The sequence below is a fragment of the Manduca sexta genome, chromosome 27 (assembly GCF_014839805.1).
Source record: "Manduca sexta isolate Smith_Timp_Sample1 chromosome 27, JHU_Msex_v1.0, whole genome shotgun sequence".
NCBI classification, from domain to species: Eukaryota; Metazoa; Arthropoda; class Insecta; order Lepidoptera; family Sphingidae; genus Manduca; species Manduca sexta.
The window spans coordinates 15,728,289-15,749,767 of record NC_051141.1 but is presented as its reverse complement, the minus strand read 5'-3'; the positions used below and the strand labels follow the sequence as shown (position 1 = coordinate 15,749,767).

General features: G+C 36.5%; 1 protein-coding gene across 7 annotated transcripts in view; it reads left to right on the top strand.

Annotated features, from left to right (window-relative positions):
- The window catches only part of LOC115439919 (disco-interacting protein 2), a 167,116-nt gene extending 152,384 nt beyond the window's left edge, over nucleotides 1-14,732 (top strand). For 5 of the 7 annotated variants that reach the window (XM_030163997.2, XM_030163996.2, XM_030163995.2 and 2 more), the window contains 8 exons: nucleotides 202-371; nucleotides 3,007-3,210; nucleotides 3,302-3,523; nucleotides 6,640-6,848; nucleotides 7,831-8,074; nucleotides 8,964-9,073; nucleotides 9,415-11,024; nucleotides 12,598-14,732. In XM_030163997.2, coding sequence (XP_030019857.1) covers nucleotides 202-371; nucleotides 3,007-3,210; nucleotides 3,302-3,523; nucleotides 6,640-6,848; nucleotides 7,831-8,074; nucleotides 8,964-9,073; nucleotides 9,415-11,024; nucleotides 12,598-12,850 — 3,022 coding nt within the window. In that variant the 3' untranslated portion in view covers nucleotides 12,851-14,732. The remainder of the gene's footprint in view (nucleotides 1-201; nucleotides 372-3,006; nucleotides 3,211-3,301; nucleotides 3,524-6,639; nucleotides 6,849-7,830; nucleotides 8,075-8,963; nucleotides 9,074-9,414; nucleotides 11,025-12,597) is intronic. The other 2 variants (XM_030163998.2, XM_030163994.2) reach the window with 1 other exon arrangement.
- Nucleotides 14,733-21,479: the final 6,747 nt, after the last annotated feature.

The window sequence follows — 21,479 nt, the reverse complement described above, 5'->3', positions numbered from 1 at the left end:
ATCACACCACCAACTTCCTGACTTCGAGCGACTGTTACTGTACTCGACAATTATTTTGGCCCGACCCGGGATTCAAACCCAGGCCCTCAGCGCAGTAGTCACACACGCACCGTGTACAATTACAACTACGCCACCGAAGCGGTTAAGTTAATTAACTATTGAATCAAACAAGAGCACTTACCTCAGGCGTGTTGTTGACAGGGCATCGGTGGCCATCGTGAAGTCGCGCGACTTGCACTGGGGACTACTGGCGACCCGAGATCACAAGGAGATATCGCTGAGCTCGCTGCGGATCCTTCTGGTGGCTGACGGCGCGAACCCGTGGTCACTTTCCTCGTGCGACCAGTTTCTGTCCGTGTTCCAGAGCAAAGGTTAGTTATTAATTATTTTCTACATCAGTTAGTCTATAATTGAGTATAGAATGGGAGGAGGGGCAGGGAGAGGCTTCATTAGAAAATTTTGTTGAGTCAAGATTGAGTTGGAACACAATGAATTTAAGAAGTACTGCGTCTCGGTATGATTTATGACCCGCTGCATGATTACCTTAGGACCGTGTTAAGAGTGTCGGGGCCCCTAGACTATGCACATCGCTGGGCACTATTTCCATTTCCTGACTTCTCAAATAGTATTTTTATACCACAACCTAATTGAGCGACTTCAAAAAAAGGAGATTATGTATTCGACCCGTATGTATGTATGTATGTACCTATATGTATGTTTGTATCAATGCGACATTTCTCAAAAACTACTGGTTTAATTTGGATGGGGTTTTTGTTATTTAATTATATTATTTTTAGAAAAGATTTAAATATGTAACACATTAGGATCTGATGAAGATCTTCGGAGACAGATAATGGAACTCTTCAATAATAATAACTAACAGCAAATGACACGCGATGGCTGGGGACGTATCTCCCTAACTAAAAATGTAAAACATTTGAACAGATATGAAACCGACTTCAAAAACCACTGCAAACCAAAAAATATTTTACTTTTATATTACTATGTATATACTAAGTTTCATATTAACTTTACATTTGCAATCTATGCCTAATTTAAATTGCCAGTTAAGCTAGGAAAATGCATGAACAGATATACGGTATGCATCAAGTTCAAATATACAGTTAATGCACATATACATAAAGTAAATTCTTACTAATAGATACATACACTTGGTCCTTTTCTTCATAGGTGCAATATAATTTAGGCATTATACGGGCTATTCTTATATTTTATTACTTGTGATAGATTGTCTTTCTCTGGTGTTTTTCTCGTTTCTTTAATTTAGTTTTTAGTATTCGTGAAATCATTTAGGTTTTATTCGCTTTCTTTTTATAAAGCCATGGAAAAGGAAGTGATGTCGTTTTAAATAGACAATCCATGAAGATTATATTATTTGATGTTTTATGAAACTGGAAGCTGAGGGTGCCATAAAACGGAAGCAGTAACACGGACTGAAGTGAATAATTATATGAAAATGATATAATTAAATGATAGCCTTTTTTATACTTCCGTTATTGGTTTGAATAATTATTTTTTATTACTTGTTTGTTATTCACTTATCTATTCTATTATACACATTAAGCTTTACATTTTCAGTAAGAAAATATTGCCCAATATAGATATATATTTTTAAATGCGTTGCGTTAATCAAGCTGATCTCAGATTTCAACTAGGCCTTGTCAAAGCGTTAAAATCGCAATTTAAAAAAAAATATTATTTAATAACTTTATATGCGTTTCAAAACGTACTGAATATCGTGTAAAAATGACAAAGACAATATAATGCAAACCGTTAAATTCAATTTTTACTTTTTTTCTCGGTGTGAAACCTGGGCCTAACGGATCTCTAGGCAATCGCCTTATTTGCTTAAAGGTTAGTAATAGTAATCTTGAGATAGGCATCTCTATGTAGAATGTGAGCCGATTTTCTACTCTTCCACGTGTAGTCTTTTGAAGACGTTTTATTATAATAATATACGTGTCCACTGCCGGTTATATTCGGATTTGTCCCATTCGCTAACATTTATAAACAATTGAGTTTGTTCTATCGCTTCGTTCTACTCGATGTTACCTAGCTATTTAAAAACCGGAGGATTGAAACATAGACTAGATTCTTAGCCAATGAAGTAAACACTATTCATAATGTTCGTTTTGTTACGTTTTTAAACCCTTATAATATTTTTTCCTGTGTACAGACGACAATAGAGCGCAAATATGCTATTTGTATTGTAGCTTATAAGTATCCATGTCCACATCTAAAGCACTTTATCATTTTTATTTAGAGCATTTAAATAAAAAATTGTTTTAAAAATGTTCTTTTACTATTAATTTTTCTCAACAAATCCTTTACTTTTATATCCATATTATAGAACTGCGTAAAAATAACTAGGCGGCCATCTTGGGCGGCCATTATTCTATTGGAATTAGAGTAAAAATAATTTTATTTTTTGTATTCTTTTTAGCACCCCTTTCATTTGATACCCATTTAAATTGTTGTATTAATATATTGTACACGTGTGTTATCATAGGCGTGCACAAATTATAATAGTACATCATCTTGCGCCGTCCGCCATATTGAATGACGTCACCACTTAGCGAACCATGCATTGTCATCTAACCTAAACGAGAGTGTAAAATTTTATCTCAATCGGTTAAGGATAACTGCTTTCAAATTCATTTGCAAGATATGATCCGAACACACGTACATACAACCATCGCAACTTACATTACAGCTTCCAATAAATAAACATATTGCTTATAATTACTCTCCGCATGCGTCTTACTATTCAATGCATCTTAAACAACAATTAAAAGAATAAAATAAATCAGGATACTAACAAGAAACCACGAGCTGCATTGTGTCTATAATGACAGCGTATTGTAGCCTATGTTCACAAAATAAAGCGTTCTGAGCATATGTCTTAGCACCTCTAGTCTTGGGCATTACGTATGTTACTTTTGTATTAGATATTAACAAGGCTTAACAATTTCGTACCTGATCCAGGAGTGCGCGGCGATGCGATCTGTCCTTGCGCGTGCAGCAGCGAATCGATGACGGTATGCGTGAGGCGCGCCGGCCGCGGGGGCTCCTCTGCCGGCCGCGGCGTACTTTCCATGTCGGGCCTCTCTTACGGCGTGGTCCGAGTCGACGCGGAAAACTCACTTACATCACTAACACTACAGGACTGCGGACAGGTTATGCCATCATGTAAGTACAATAACACAATTAAAACACAATATACATATATATATACTGAATTGATCAATAAAAAAATAATTAACAAATGATTTATTCGCAGGCGTCATCGTTGTTGTCAAGATGGAAGGTCCCGCATATCTCTGCAAGACCGACGAAGTTGGCGAGATCTGTGTTCTTTCCGGTGCCACTGGGTCCGGGTACTGGGGCCTGCCCGGCCTCACCAACACCGTGTTCCGCGTCCGTCCGCTCGACTCTGATGGTGAACCCATCGGCGAAGAACACTACGTCCGCAGCGGGCTTCTGGGCTTCTTGGGTCCTGGTGGTAAGCCTCGTGTTTCTCTTATACCAGCGGTTGCGTCGGCCAGGCTTCACGCCCATAAAATTCTCCGACAGGCTAAACGGCAGCGAACGCTGAGGCGCAGGCCTAGTCTCCATCTTCTGGCACTCGAAGGTCACGATCAGCTTTTCCCCGTAATTCGCCATATTCAAAATACAAAGGAATCCAAATTTATTAGAAAGCGAACTTGACACACCCCCGAATTATTTTATTCACGTTACGTAACTGACACTTGAATAATATTCAGACAGAAACTGCGATATAAAAATCAATACTTCACTATTTCCAAGAAACCGTTCCAATGACTATCTCAATATAAACTAAAGTACCTGATGTTTATTCCACACGCACAGATTATAATACATTCTAAAAAATTGAAATTATTTTTGATTTCTTAAAAATATGGCTAGAGCGAGTAAATTAATCGTATATGTAACAGATTGTTGAAAAATCATTAATCTCCCCACTACTTGTGAGAAATCTACCTTATCTATAAATGTATATTAAATTGTGCATGCCCTAAAATGTGAGCAGACAACCCCCAATAAAATACAATAAAATAAAAAAATATGATACCACTTAAATTTTTACACATAAATAAATAGCGATTAATGCTAAGAAAACATAATTGCGTAGCGTGCACTGGAATATATTATGCACCGGGAATTGTCAAAATTTCGACACCTGCCAAGTGCATCCACCAAACAATTCCTAAAAATGTAACCAGACGTCTAACCGCTTCTTAATTATGTTTTAAGAATATGTATCCAGAACTTTTCGTAAGTATTTTCTATCTTTTAATTTATTTTTTGAGTACCGTAATTATAATAGATTTTTAATAGTAATATAGGTACTTTAAGTTTTCTTAGGTACTAAGGAAAGGAAAAGTAAAGTAGGTTCTGAAACAATATTACTAAATTTTTTTGGTGTCTTTATATGATATAAAAAACTCAGTGTCACAAAAGGAAATGTGTGTAATTTTAACATAAATGTCAATTTTGTTGATCGACTATATTCATACTCAGCTGTGAACGCTTTCAAATCACTCTACAAAATAATATCAACCTGTATATAAACGCATAACTCTTTAAGTCTGTTGCTAGTATGATTTTATAAAATAACAATTTATTGCAGTACTTAAGATAAGATTTACTTTTTTACATTGTTTATATTTTAAAAAAAATAACACGTTTCATATAATCTGTACAGGAGGCTTTTTGTTGGTTTGTTTATAGTCTGTTTCACATGACTGACATAAAATGAATGAGCGGAAATAGCCGTGCAGCGCTAGGGCTTCAGTACCTGTACCAGTTGCAGCCGGGACGCCAAACCGGCGTCGCTACTCAATTTTCGGTTTGTTAAGTAAAATAAATTTGGTGTGCCTACTGTGGTAGTAAATAATGCATATCTTACCTTGGCTGGCTCGTTTCGGTACGTATTAATGTGGATATAGTAATGAAAATATATAAACTATTAAAATTGTGTGTAAACACTTTGTCAGTTATGTGTTTGAGTTTCTAAATAAAAAAGGATTTCTTTAATCCGTCAAAATAAGTTATTGTAAAGCACGATTAAGCGCAAATACAATTTTACATTTATATCGATAACAATCAGTTATGTTTACACACTTATGGGATATGGTATATGGAGGTAGGTCATGTAGAGACTCGAGCCACCATAAAGAACTGCGTAGTGGAATAAATAATATTTAAAATTTACATAATTACATCAATTATTGTTACGTATGTCTGTCTGTGATTTTTATATAAAAAACCCTTTCTAACATGTTGCTTCATGTTACTGAATTCTATAACGTTAAAATGCTCATTTTTTATCTGTTTATCATGATTGGTATGTAAGGGAAGAATTTTTCTTAGACTGATATAGGATAAATTTTATCTTAGAAAATAACTTTTACGCAGGCGAAATCGCGATCAAACCTAGTATGTGAATGAACTAATAAGAGTGTATAACAAACTTTTGTTATTATTAAATTAGTATATGGTGTTAAAGTGTCTACATTAAATTCAAACAGATTACTTAAATTCTAACTTTTTACCAACAAGACTTCGCTTTTGCTATGACTAGGCACACAACCCGGCGGTTGTCGTAGGTCAGGTACGGTCCGTGCTCGCTCCCCCAGCTCGTAATCTGGGTCACGGGTTGATGGTCTGATTTATTGATTTTCACCTCCCATAAACAGCATAATAAAAACAACAGCCCGCAGGCCGAGGAAGTGTTTTGTTCTATAACGTCCCCAATGTTGGTGATGTAAATTTTATGATGATTTTGATTGTGAAATTATATAATAACCCCCCTTATTCATAGACGTTTTTTATCTAAGGACGGAGTAAAGCTGTGATAACAAGGCTGTTTCTCAGTCTTTCAACGTCTATGAAGTTTAAGTTACCTACGTGTTTATATATATTTTTAAACGCCTACACATTTCGCTGTGGCTCATTAACTCCTCGCCGCCTTCGTCTCTTACAGAAATATGTTATCTCGAAATATAAACGTTATTGCAACGCCATATTCTAAAATATTTTTTTTTAATACTGGAGGGACATTATTATATTTTTGCAAAATAAATATTTAACTCTAAACGGGGATAAATGAAATATGATAGGGAAGGTTAGTTGTAAATGGCTCGTACAAAGAACTGTATTTGATCATGTGTACGTACTTTATCAGAAAGTTGTTGAGCTGAATATTGACTTAATCGCGATCAATAATAATCTTACGGAGAGTAACAGCGCCGCCTAAAGAGCGAACTTCTGGGACCAATCATGATCAAATAATTTTAAGTTTTATACACTTAGAAAAATAAAATGTGTTTATTTATTTATATTTGTATATCACGCATGCAAAACCCGACCCAAATATTTTGAAACAAACTTTGTGAACACGTAGAGTACCTGGATGCATCGCAAATTAACCTGGAGAAAAAAGAATGTTAATTTTTATAAATTTGACTAACACTGAACACATACATACATAACATCACACTTTTACGATTTGCATCTGTCGTATGTTCATACTGTCAGTGGACTGCTTATGGCGCTGTTGCAAACTGAATGCTTAACTGCCACCTCTCCCCGTAGGGCTGGTATTCGTGTGCGGCTCGCGCGACGGCCTGATGACTGTCACCGGACGTAAGCACAACATGGACGACATCATCGCCACGGTCCTCGCAGTGGAACCTATGAAGTTCATATACAGGGGCCGCATCGCCGTGTTCTCTGTGAGGGTGCTGCGCGACGAGAGGATCTGCATCGTGGCGGAACAACGGCCCGACTGCGGTGAGGAAGAGGTCAGTCAAGTTTTCTTGTATGTTTGAGTTTATTGTTGGGTAGGTTAGGTACGTGCTATTAGTTCTTGATATTGAGTTAGTGTTTGTTTTTGCCTATAGTATAATAGTAACAAGTTGACTGTATACAATTAAATATAAAATGTAGGTTTTATTTAACTAAAATAGATCTTGTTCTAGAGAAAATATAATAGTCAAATTCAGGTATGTATAATTTTTGTATATCTGAGATGCTGCTGATAGAAAAATTCAATGTATAATTAAAATGCAAACTTTTGAGCTTCTTGAAATATTTTGTGTTTATTAACTTTGTTCTTTATGTGCCTTACTTTGTATAGTTTCGATTTTTAGTTACATTTTATATTTGTTTTACAACTGTTCTTTTGATTGCATCTTTAAATATTAACTTTCACTATATTTATATCTAAAACCCTTGTTATTTTATTTATTTATCTACAATCCGTTTTAATAGCAACTTGTATAGAGGCTATTGTAGTGCATGAGAAATTATTACACTTAAATAAGTATTGCTTGTATGTAGTTTGGATATTGTTACATTATTTGACAGGTTTTTATACTTTCACTTTTGATGACCGTCTAGAATGGTTAATCCCAAGTTTGTATCTCCCGTAACTAAACATTATTAAGTACACATGAAAACATATTATAGATCACATTTTATAGTTTATAAAGATATCATAACATTTAGCTTAAATTCTTCAAAACAACACTTTTTTGTTCTAAAATTTTCTCTCGTAATTTTGATAGTTTGACTATATTGATTATATACTTTACAATACTTACAAAAGTATAGTTTGGTGCAAAATACAGATAATAATCTTATCACCTTTTAAAAAGTTCATATGGGATTTTAATACACAATACAAATTATTTAATAAAAATAATTCCTTGGTGCTTGTCGCCTTTGCTTCCTTCTAAAAAAAATGTTGTCGTACAAAAATTCTGCCACACGTATCAATAACAGCTCCGCCAACAGTCGTTCCAGTGGATGTCGCGAGTGCTGCAGGCGGTCGACTCGATCCACCAGGTCGGCATCTACTGTCTGGCCTTAGTACAGCCCAACTACTTGCCCAAAACGCCGCTCGGTGGCATCCACCTTAGCGAATGCAAGCGACGGTTCCTGGAGGGCACGCTGCACCCCGCCAATGTTCTCATGTGCCCGCACACCTGCGTCACCAACTTGCCCAAGCCGAGGGAGATACATTCTGGTGAGTTACTCGTCCGTCACACATTTCCGAATACGCTATATGGTTTGTATGTGTATACGATATGTACACGTTTCATATAAATCAGCCAAATGTTCATACAGTTGACATTTTATTGCACTGATATTTGTTATGTTTTAAGACTTGTATGAGACTAATATACATATATCTTTATAAATATAATGATATACTTTAGCGTAGGACGATATAGCGTAATCTGAAATGTGTCTTGGTGTGATGATGCTGAATATCTATCTGTAAATATAAAGACTTTGCAACTGTCATAACAATTTCTTAATACAGTAAGAGTTTAAGAAATTATTTGTCATCACATCATTACTAGAACTTACAAATTAATGTGTGAACACTTCGCATTGCGATGTATCAATAGTCAAAATAACAATTAAACCTCGGCACGCTGCGAATTCTAATTATAATAGAAAAGCTATTATGCGATTGCGATGAAGTCGTCTATTGTGTTATTAGAAAGCGATTTTCAACATTATTCAGGTATAAGTTAAAATGTCAAAACACACAAATGCGATTCATGAACACAATATAAAACATTTAGAGTAGGGCAAGGCAGACGTTTTCTACCAATATACTACAATTCATACACAATAGTATCTATTAGTATGCTTATAAAATACTGTTGGTATAATCTCTGAAAATACTACACAATATGTTTTGTATCATGTATATTTATGTATCACAAATACTCGCCGCGCTGCAAATAAATATAAAGTAATTATAAGTAGTAAAAATATAAGTTATCGCCACATTAGCTAATACAAATAGAATAAAAGTTACATTCATAAGAGCTCAGCGGCAATGGCGAAATGCGAATATATAATTTCCCTCTGAATGTTTGGTAATGATTTGATTTTTGTAGACGTCGGACCTGCTTCAGTGATCGTAGGGAATTTGGTGCAAGGCAACCGACTCGCGTCGGCGCAGGGCCGCGACATGGGCTACTCTGATGACTCTGATGCCGCCAGGAAGGTAAGATACCAACACAGTATTTAGAATAATTATGTACTTTACTCAGATTTTAATTATTGGTCAACTTACAATAGGATATATCTAATATTATAAAATCAAATAACTCTTCGTATAAAATAAAATAGTCTCGTAAGGAAACGGTACTGAATTGATATATATCGGAGGCAATCAAAAACAAAACTACTAAATTTTTTACCAGCTTGAGAATGGATCCTAGGAAAGCCTAGCCTAATAGTAAAGACTAGTGTCACATCTCACATAACTCACCTTTGCATAAACTGAAGGACCTGCGGTATCTTGATCGTATTCATATCGAATAATATAACTGTTTTCTTTTCCAGTACCAGTTCATCTCGCAGATCCTGCGCTGGCGAGCGCAGAGCACATCAGACCACGTGATATTCACGCTACTCAACTCGAAGGGTGCCGTGTCGAAGGTGCTGACATGCGCGGAACTGCACAAGAAGGCGGAGAGGATCGGCATCCTGTTACTAGAGAAGGGGCGCGTGAACACCGGAGACCATGTGGCCCTCATTTTCCCCCCAGGGCTGGACCTTATCTGCGCCTTCTACGGTTGTCTGTATGTGGGCGCCGTGCCCGTCACCATACGCCCGCCACACCCCCAGAACCTGCACACCACCTTGCCCACCGTCAGGATGATCGTCGACGTCAGCAAGGCCACGCTGGTCCTTTCCAATCAATCTGTGATAAAGTTGCTGCGTTCAAAGGAGGCGAGCAACGTCCTCGACAGCAAGTCCTGGCCGCTCACTCTCGACACAGACGATATGCCCAAGAAGAAGCTACCGATCTTATACCGCGCGCCCACTGCTGAAATGTTGGCGTACTTGGACTTCAGTGTATCCACCACTGGAATGCTCGCTGGAATAAAGATGTCTCACGCGGCGGTGACGTCACTCTGCCGCTCTATGAAGATCGCTTGCGAACTTTACCCTTCGCGACACATCGCCCTATGTCTCGATCCATACTGCGGTCTGGGTTTCGCCCTGTGGTGTCTCAGCAGTATTTATTCGGGACACCACTCCATCCTCATCCCGCCGTCTGAAGTCGAAATCAACCCAGCTCTGTGGCTAAGCGCTGTCTCGCAATATAAAGTACGGGACACTTTCTGCTCGTATGGCGTGATGGAACTATGCACCAAAGGTCTCGGCAGCTCTGTTAACCAGCTTAAAAACAAAGGAATCAACCTGGCGTGCGTGAGGACCTGCGTCGTGGTGGCCGAAGAGCGCCCGCGTATTAACCTCACTAATTCCTTCTCGAAATTGTTCTCCGCTTTAGGCCTCAGCCCACGGGCCGTGTCCACTTCGTTCGGATGCCGCGTGAACATCGCAATTTGCCTCCAAGGCGCTTCTAGCCCTGAGCCGTCGACGGTATATGTCGACCTTCGCGCGTTGAGGAATGACCGAGTGTCATTGGTGGAGCGCGGCAGTCCTCACTCGCTGTGTCTGATGGAATCTGGAAAACTGTTGCCAGGCGTAAAGGTGATTACGGCCAACCCGGAGACCAAGGGTCAGTGCGGAGACTCGCACTTAGGCGAAATATGGGTGCAGTCGCCGCACAACGCGAGCGGATACTTCACGATCTACGGCGACGAGAGTGACTATGCGGACCACTTCAGCGCGCAGTTGGTGACGGGCAGCACGGGCGAGGTGTACGCGCGCACCGGGTACCTCGGCTTCCTGCGGCGGACGGAGATCACGACGAGCGCCGGCGGGGACGACACGAGCGTGTCGGTGCGGGACAGCGACACGGAGTCGCTCGCGTCGGCGTGCAGCGCGGGAGGGCTCGGCGTGCCCGGCGACGCGCACGACACGCACGACGCCGTGTTCGTGGTGGGCGCTCTCGACGAGACGGTCACGCTGCGCGGCATGCGCTACCACCCCATCGATATAGAGAACTCCGTCATGCGCTGCCACAAGAAGATCGCCGAATGGTGCGTAATTATTATTATTAATATTTCGTTATCAGGCAGGCAGTTTATTTAACTGATATCCCTGTATCCTGTAATTATCGATTCCGATTTCACTTCCCAGTAATTTTACATTCCTAAAAAATCAAAAACATTTAAACAATCAAATTATTAAGAATAGTGATGGCATTCTATATGTTAAAATCATTTTCAAATTTTTTTGTCAATGTATCTTCACAATTAATCGATCAATCGAAGTAATCAAATTTAACTACGTACCCAAAATGTTGAATATGTTATCAAACATATTGATATTAAAAAATTCTTCGCTATTGTAGTTTACATACGTAAGAGATGCCTGTGTCCGTAAAGGTATGGGCAGGTGCATAACAAATCAATGTCTCAATACGCGTTCAATTACAAAACAAATATATAATGTTACAAACAAAAAAATTAACCATTGTTACTTTTTGTTCTATTTGCAAATTCCCTTCAGAATTTATAACAACACCTTTAAGTAGAAAGAACTGCTCTAATAATTAATAATTTGAAAAATGTTGCCATCAGTTGATTTTTATTGTTTTAAGACCGATAATCGATACATTATGCCAGTCCATATAAATCACTGTAGCAGTTCAAGGCAAAATAGACGCCAGAACATCTGCTTGGAAAGTTATAAGGAAGTCTCCATTCGTATCCAAAATTCAATCCCAATACATTAATCAAATTTTATATTTATTTCCAAAAACATACAAACATTGCACAAAATTTAACATTTATAATATAAGTAAGAAGTAATATAACAAGATTAATAATATTATCCACGCAATTCCGCGGGACAGTTCATAATATTATATATTATAATATTACTAAAATTAAGCACGCAATTATCACACCATTTCATTTCGGTTGGTTTTTAAATAATTCGAAACAAAAGACTTCACTGACATCATTCAACAAACGAAGCAGATAGTCGAGAACTTTTTTTTTAATTAACCACGAATCTACAGTGTATTTAGAAACATGAATTTATTTATGTTGGTAGTCTTATTGACAGTCGACTCATTTCTATAGCAGTCACTTTCAGTTTGCTTATATACATTTGATAATGTGCATGCTATGTTATAATGGAAACATTACATGCTCCCATCATTTAGAACACTTTGGATGTACAGATTGTTAAGGTGAGGTTAAACGTTTAGCACTGCATTATGGACACCTGAGTTACTTGGCTACTTTTGATGCTTAGTGTATTTTTGGTAGTAGACAAGAAAGCGAAAAGTCATTTGGTTGAGCCTTTAGTCTTGCAATATAAATGATTAAACAAAAGCAAAATTATCAAATTGGTGTCCTTTTTAAATTTCAATGTTGGGTATTAACTATCACTGTTTTACACTATAATTTATTAGAGAAGAAATGATATTGTATAGTTTATTTAATTCATGTTTTTTAGAAGTTAGTATGTGAATTTAATGTAATCAACGTCAATGATTTTCATATTCATTATTAATATATCATTATAAAGTTAATCGAACAGCGTTACCTTGATAACGTTAAGTGACAAATAATAATCAGTGACTTAAATGTTGTGTTTCAGTGCGGTATTTACGTGGACGAACCTGCTGGTGGTGGTCGTGGAGCTGGACGGCAACGACAGTGAGGCGCTGAACCTGGTGCCGCTGGTGACCAACACGGTGCTGGAAGAGCACCACTTGATCGTGGGCGTGGTCGTGGTGGTAGACCCCGGTGTGGTGCCGATTAACTCACGCGGCGAAAAGCAGCGCATGCACCTACGCGACGGGTTCCTCTCCGACCAAATCGACGCCATATACATCGCCTACAATATGTAAAAGCCGCGCACGCGCTCGCACGCCGCGCACGCGCACGCGCCCGACCGAACGCGCACTCTCAACAAAACGAACAGGTCAAACACTAACAACCGTGTTCTCTCTCTGTGTTCACTCCCTACAATACGTCTTTTTCCTTAAAGATTAATTTGTAGCTCTTGACTGGTATCGATACGACATTTTATTATTTTCCCTTAGTGATCCTCACGCTAATCGCGTCGCTTGTGCGCGATACAAGACTGATGGAAGTCTGAGCTCTGATTCTACAATTTAACGACGCTTGTGATGTTTTAGTGTGCAGTGTTGACCGTGACTTGGCCGCGTTCGGTTCAAGTCGGTTGGTAGGTTAGCAAGGATTGGCCCGCGGCGGCGCAAGTCGACTGAGTCATGAATCCGAGTGATTCGAGTCATTTAGTATTGTCAGTAGGAAAGTTCCAAGTTTGTCGTCGATTGACAAACGGCTTTCAATTTTTTTTATAATCATATTGTTGTGATTACGTAATGTAATTTATAATGCTAGCGCATATTTAACAAAATATTACAATTAATAATATTGAACTTAGAGTTAGTACTCCATCAATATGAATATTGCATTTAATGTGCCCTGTTTGATTTTGATCTTTCGACTTTCGTTTTTTAATGATTGACAATAAATTGACAGGTTGGCGCTATAAAAAGGCAATGTATCAGTTGACATAAAATGTGTTTGGAAATTTATATGTTTAGTTAATTTATTTTGTAAGCATATTGTATTACTATCAATAGCAAATGAGAATGATTTTGTTTATGACATTAGTTTGTGTAGGATACACACCGCGTTTATTGTATACTATTGTTGTTCTTTTACCATAAAATTCACAAAGGATAGTTTTGAAATTTTTATTTGGTGCTTTATATTACAATCAAAATAAGCGATGCGTGTTCAATGGCTCTGTTGTTATACACTATAATCTGCACAATAAGTACGAGGTGCGTTGTCCTGCACAAAGCGTGTTTTATTAATATGCCGAATTTGTGAATGTATTTTCTTTATATTTTATGTAGTTAACCATATTCAATGATAGGCACGTAAGAATTTAATGATTTCCGCTTTTACTCCATGTGCCCAGCTCTGTCAGATCTCAAGACGAAGGCAGAACTATCACATATTAAATAACTTTATTAGATAATACGTGAAAATATATAGCATAGTCGTTTAGAATGATTATACTTCATTTTATGTATTATGTTTCACTTTTTGTTTCATCTTCCATTCCAGTTTGCGTTCTGAACGTTATTTTATATGCAGAGCAAAAGAAAACAAATTATTTTCAACTAGATTCCACTATTTACTATATCATTTATTATTATTTTGTAATTATTTATTGCTAAATTGTACATATATTTTTGTTATTTAATTTTACGTTGAGCGCTACAACTGCGGTTATAAGATAGAGGTGTTTCCACTGTGGAGTTAATGGTTTTATATGTAAGTACGTGAATTCGGAACGTTTGGAGTTTTCGCAGGAGCCTACACGGCGCGTGTACACATTTAGTTGCTTTTTGGAATATTTTTTATAGTTATTACAAATGTAGTCAGTTGAATAAGTGTATTGTAGTTACTCAGTTTACGAACAATTTATTGTAATCGTCGATTATTATAGAAGGCATATGAACCCTTGAAGTGTTCGCTACACCACACATTATCGCACACATGTTACGCTCGCAGCTTACCGACTACCGAATATTGAGTACGCACAAAATTCCAAATTCTTTAAACGTTGTACTTGTTTTGTGTCATATGTATTGGTCTGTCGCCAAAGATGTCGGTTGGAACATTGTGACATATTATAATTATACAGTTGTGATTTTTCTGAATCAAATAAATAATAAACGTGAATTCTGATATTATTTTTCATTTCCAACCCATTGATTTCAGCGCGTCGTACTAAGTGTATTTGAAATAGCGTCCCCGAGGAACAAGTTGTGTGACACTGTCTCAGGAACAAAGAGTACAGCTTTGATTATTGGACAAGGAATTTTGGGCTTACCACTTTGGTGAGTTGTTATGGGTACATACCATTAGGGTATCAAAATTACTTTCGATGGCAAAATAAATGACATGCAATGAGGAATATTTACTTCCAATGTTTCCCTTCCTATCTGTTACTTGTTGGCCTGTAACTAGCAGCGGTCGTTCGAGCAGCTGCCGACTTAGAATTTTTAGTTCTTTTGCCTCTTATTTAAGTACGTGGTGTAATTAAGGATAAGTTTATATTAGCTTATATATTTTCAATTTTCATACACGGAAATCGTGTATATTTAAGCTAGTTCAATCTATACACGATTGAGTAACCGGTAGTCTACATGAGTGTTGATTTTCGAAAACATTAATGTCTGGATGGCAGAGAAGGCTTAAACCAATTATCGCACCGCCAAAGGACGGAAACATACGTTTCCGCTATTTGTTAAACTATCCCAGTGCTATACAAAGCGATATATACATACTGCATGCAAAGCGATGCCCAGCGAAAATAAAATATTTGCTGTCTACATTTTTTTTGCGAATCCAACGTAAATGCGAATATGCTATTGCTTGTAATTTATGACGTCTCTATACATTAGCGTGATATCAGTTGTCTGCTAACAAAGTAATTCTAATAACAGTTTTAAATACAAATAAAATATTTTAATACCTTTATTCTGTGACTGTTTCGACAGGAGTATGGGCAAATTAAATGATGCTTAGCGTATAATTTAAATAGTGCAAGGCTTTATAATCACACTAAAAGCGACATAAAAACATAGCAAATGTAAACGTGCCTTTAGTTTAAGGAACGACTCGCAAAGGTGGCGGGCCTCAGTGACGGACAGACTTTTTTCATTTTTCAAAAAATATTTTAATATTAATGACAGGTGTCAAACGGCAAATAGAGATAAACAAGTTATGTTCGAAACTATTTCAGATTAATCGACTAATTGCTAGGTTCTGAATCGATAAGTAAATATCCAGCTGGTTCAGCCTAATTTCGCGAGGGAAAATTATAGTGCTTGTTTACTTTAGAGAAATTTGTAACACCTATTATGAGGATGAGTTGTTTGGATTATTTCTAGCAGTTTTGATGATTATTTGTATTTTACACTAAAGGAGACGTTAGTAAGCATCCTAAGTAAATCGCCGGTGTTCAAATTTCATCCTTGCGGAGGTACAGAAATAGAAAATAGACCTCGCAACAATCCAGCCCAATAAATACGGACAGAAAAATATGTTGTATAAAACTACAGTGCCATATTTTTTTTATCAATTTAAATTTTGAATAGATTCTCTGACTTTTTCTGAATATTAGGTCCTTACATATGAAATTGGCGTTTTGTATGAGAAGAATACATTTTTTTTTGTAATATATAATTAACTAATCAAAGTATGCACCATAATTATCTTTACCCTTTGTCATCTCATCTCCTTGATCCCTCACACAGCAGACTCAAATTTTTTTCCTTGTAAAAAGTTATCAAGATTGCGGAATAAGTGGTAATCCTACCTACGGTACCTACGGTGGATGTTACACACATTCCAATTGTAGGATCCGCTTTCACTAAAGCCTTTATTTCCTCACCTTGGTGTCTGGTCGGTGGTGTACCTACATGGGGCTTGTGGTGAAGGTCGAAATTAACAGAACGAAAACGTTAGAACGTATTTTCTTTTGCGATACCAGCGCCATACAGATCGTTTATCGTTCGCTCTGTTTCTGCAGCACTGGTGCCATGGTGGAACTCATACTCGTAAATATAGCGATTTTTCATGTTTTCTATAACTGCGAAATGAAAGACGCTAAAGACAAAACTAATCAGAAAAAAACAAACAAATTACTGTTTTTAAAACTTATATGTAGGTACCAGTTAAATGCATTATAAATTTGAATTTGGAATTCTTAACTAAAGAGGAGATATTTTAGATCAAAGTAGCCAGTACAACAAAATGTCAATTTCATATGTAAGGATCTAATAAATGGTAACCGTTGATGTGAAACTATTACTATGCCTCAAACATGAATATCACTAGGTCCGTGAAATCAATTGTTAGGAACGGGGCCAGCTAGACCGAAAAAACTAGCGACCATGATTTGTTAAATATTCCTTACCGATTGATTAACAAGATCAGCACGCACTAAGCGTCTGTATTCCGTACGGAGACGACGCCGCAGCAGCGGGCGCCGGTCTCGCATCGCATATTTACCTAAAAAAAAATTAAGTAAGTACTTAAATTAATATATGCCGCAATTCGAATATGCAGGGTAATTTTGAGATTGCATTACTAAATTAAACCACATACTTATCTTCTCGGAAATAACACTTTATAATAGGTTATTTGAGCCGTAGAAGTAAAATAAAAAAGTGTAGGTTTCCGCGCTTTACTGCAACTACTTCTAGTTTAAGAGAATTCGTTGCAACATCATACTTTCAGTCAGAAATACACCGACGCACACGCCATATTCGCAACTACAAAATAGTAAAAAAAATCAGAAAACTAAAACCAGGGTTTTTGGTGATAACATTCATTACTAATGGCAATTTTTGGCACACTATCAGCAAATTTGAACACGAGTTTGTGGTTTAATTTAGTAACACAATGTCAATTTGATCCTGTATATTTCCCTTAATACTAATAGTAATGTAATCGTTATAATCGACTAGCGTTGAAGGCGTTGTTAGGTCTCTACGTTTTCAAGACTTTTCTAGGTCTCATCTAGATGGCGGCACTTAAACCATGCGAACGTACGAATTACGCATATTTGTTACATTCGTAGGTAATAAAATGCTGTGTTAGCTACGTATGGAACTTTAGTTAAGTATATTTCATTGGATCCATTATAGGTAAACATCTATATACAACTTAATTGTTGTGCCAGAGATTGTATTTATTCCTACATACAGTAAAAGTTGATTTTTTCTGGGTGGGATTCTCTACAGTGATGATGTACAAAGGGATTTGATCCAATGTGGCCCATATGTGGATCTGGGGTAACGGCGTACTTCGTCAAAAATTACAGTCTATAATAATATACTTTATATTTTCTACAAGAGATCGTACAGCGTGCTTATTTCAATTGCTTTTCATAACGTGAGGTTCGAACCTTTTCTCACAATCGAAGTCAATGTAGGTAAATATTTGCCGATGTGTCTTATTACTGCCTCAATTATAATCAATAATAACAATCATACAAAAGGTAATTTAGATATTGTGTTCACAAAATGAAATCGCATACTTATCTTCTCGAAAATAATATTTTACAATAAATGCCACGAATCGATGAGGTAGAAAAACAAATAGTTTATAACAAAATAAATATCAATAAAAGTAAATTTGTCTTAGCTGCCCTAATGCCAATACTATTGCAGTAAAAAGAATCCGTTGCCATTGGAACATCTACATCCTATAATATTATTCGGAGTTTGCGCGCGGACTGTAGATTTAATCCTAGCTAAATGGATGGAGATCCATTAACTCACTGAAACATAGGGTAGATACAACACAGGGTTTTTACTCATTCTGCAGAATGAATTAGGTTTAGTCTTTAATCGATCACGAGCTCAACATCAAACCCCTTTGTGGGATTAATAAATTATATTATTATTATGTACCACATCACGGGGTGTTAAAGCATTTTCTAAATTGAAAAACATTAAAAAATACAAAATAAAATATTATTTTTTTAAACTTATTGTCATTACAATTTTCACATTCTTACAGTACGTAAATATAATATTGTATATATATTTTATTATATATATATATATATATATATATATATATATATATATATATATATATATATATATATATATATATATAATAGTTTCCGAGTTATTAATTTTCTAGGTACATGTGGACCACGGGACCATCGCACGCCGCTTTGACGTTTTCTCCTTGCAGGCGTTAAGGATGCGCTTAGCGTAGTGGTTATATTCAAGAGAATAACGAAACGCGCACTCAAAGATGAGTGCGCACTCCACTCCGACCCTGCGTTTATGAAGTTTTCGACAAAAATGTTTTAAATGTCGTATCCATAAACAAGGTATTCACTTATTAAAATGGTACTTATAACTACGTAGGTTTATCAATTTTCTAGATATTCATGTTTCGTCTGGGAAAGATAAAAATATTCGGACATCGATCCAAAGATATTTGATCGACTGACCCTTGCACTTTCCTGGTACTAATGTTATTAGCTAGCTCTTTTCCGCAGGGCATTGCGCAGCGGCCCGTTTACAGCCAAGGCCGGCCATGCGCGGTAGTGTCCGTCTATGTAGGGAAGAATCGGGAGACCTATCAAATGAAATAACGACCTTGGCAATACAAGATTAACAACCCTCGCCGCATTATTGCTCCGGCTCACACAGCACATCAGTAATACAGCTACTGTAAATAATACTGATGTACAAAAAAAAAGTTAAAGATATTGATTAGGTTATATTGAATGTACAACTAGACTGTAACTGTTTTGTTTTATTAAAATAATTACCTTTAGATATTAGCACCAGCATTTATATTTTTCTAAGAAAATAGGGTTGAAAATATATGTAGTAAAGATCAATTACCTACAACTTATTTTTATTCACGATTTTCAGGAATATTTAGTGCATCCCACACATTAAGTGAAATTACATAAGTAAGATGTAGGATACATACTAAAAATAAAAGTATAATTTGGAAAATTTTAAATCTATCCATCTTTCTGAAAACAAATTTAGTAAGTATTACCAAGTAGCGACACGCTGGATGCTGGCCGCTTTCGACGGGACCGTCTGGGAATCTTTAGGAGAGGCTTATGTTCAGCAGTGGAGTTTATGAGGCTGGTGATGATGATGATAAAGTATTACCACTTTAGGAACTTTAATATATTATAGTAATTGATAAATCGTAAAGGTAATATTTATAACAATCTAATTTTATAAGTAAAACTAACAAACATTTTATAACACGGAATAGCCAATTCGACCGAGCGTTCCAACGAACACCAGTTAATTTTTATTTACGTAAACTGTGGATGTTACGATAGTTAAAATAAAAATACGTAAGAGCCTACGTTTGGTATGGAGAATAGCAATAAAATATCGCCGCTTTTCGATTTACTCAGTCAACAGGCACGATTCCTGTTAGAGTAAACTATTGATGGAGCTTTGCGTTACAGAGGTTCATATAACCTGCGGGCTTCCTTTTGTGGAGAATTTATGTAGAATCTAATTATCTTTAAATCGATTTGAAAATATATTTATGTATAGTAGTAGTACTTATATGTAACTGTAAGTAGTGTAGGGTGTGTTTCTGAGAATTTCACCTTTCGCGGCTATTTTTTTATAAGATCTCTTCGTTTTGCTTTTGTTAATTACTTATTATGTTAGAGAATTTTAACAACGGACTTTGAGCTTTGTAGGGTTTTTATTCTGTTCCAAATTTGTATTAAGCGTGTTTGTTGTAATTTGAACCTTACAGTCTAGTATAAAATAAAGTAAGTAGTGATAAATTTTTTCTTGTTAATACGAATAGTAAATCATAATAATATACATACATTTAATTCACTCACTTCGGTACTTTACTTATTATCTTGCCAATATTTACACAGAGCTCTTTAAATTAATTTAGAACGTGTTTGTAGCTGATTTCAATAAATAATTAAACATATCAAGCAATTTTATTTCCTTGACAGTACCCGTGATATAATAACAAAAGATTGACTTTTGAGTCAAACTTGTTTTTTTTTAACAGCGCTTTGCGTCCTCAATCGTCAACGGTGTCTTCTTACGACATAATTCAGAGATGATAATGTACAGTCAACCACAAAGTTATTTGACAAATACAAATTTCAAATCGCCCTTAATTTTTACGTCCCTAGCAACAATGGCGTCTTCATCACTAAAATAAACTTTCCAGGGTTTGTTTTAGGTAAGGTCAGGGGTCCTATTCCGTCTATAGAGACGAATCCGTCGGTTTGCAATTACGATCTTGATAGCAACAATACGGATATACCCCCTAGACGGAACAGAGCGCCGAGACCTTACAGACAAAAAAAATCCACTGAAGTAAATGTGTGGAAGTGTTCCGAAGTTTCGAATTTGTCTAGTTACTTTTGTGGCTGTGTACAGTGTGTAGTGTGCGCCGTGACACGGTGGATCATTCAAACACCTTTAATCCTTACGGCGGAAGATATCGTGGTCTTCATCACTTATTACAAAATATATACTTGATACAAAAACCATCCTCCGCTACAGAAAACCATACTGCCTTAACCTAAACATAAGAGAAGACTAAAGAATATTATGCGAAGAGTGTTGATTATTTTGCTATCATTGAATACTTGTGTAGCTCATCATATATTGCTCATAGAATATTCAATTATAGAGATGTCGTTTATGCGCTTTACAATGCCTGTGCTTGCAGTACACACACAATATGGAATCCACAACAAACATCGTACACGGGTATTATTGAAAAAGTACACAAATCTTTCTGCGATGCCTTTATAAGAAACTATAATGTGTATATTATATAAAAAAAGGCATTGCTTGCTGCCGTTATAGAACACAATATTAAATAAAATAAAAATAATATGCGATGTCATAAAATTATCCGTAATAAAATATTTCTTGGTAG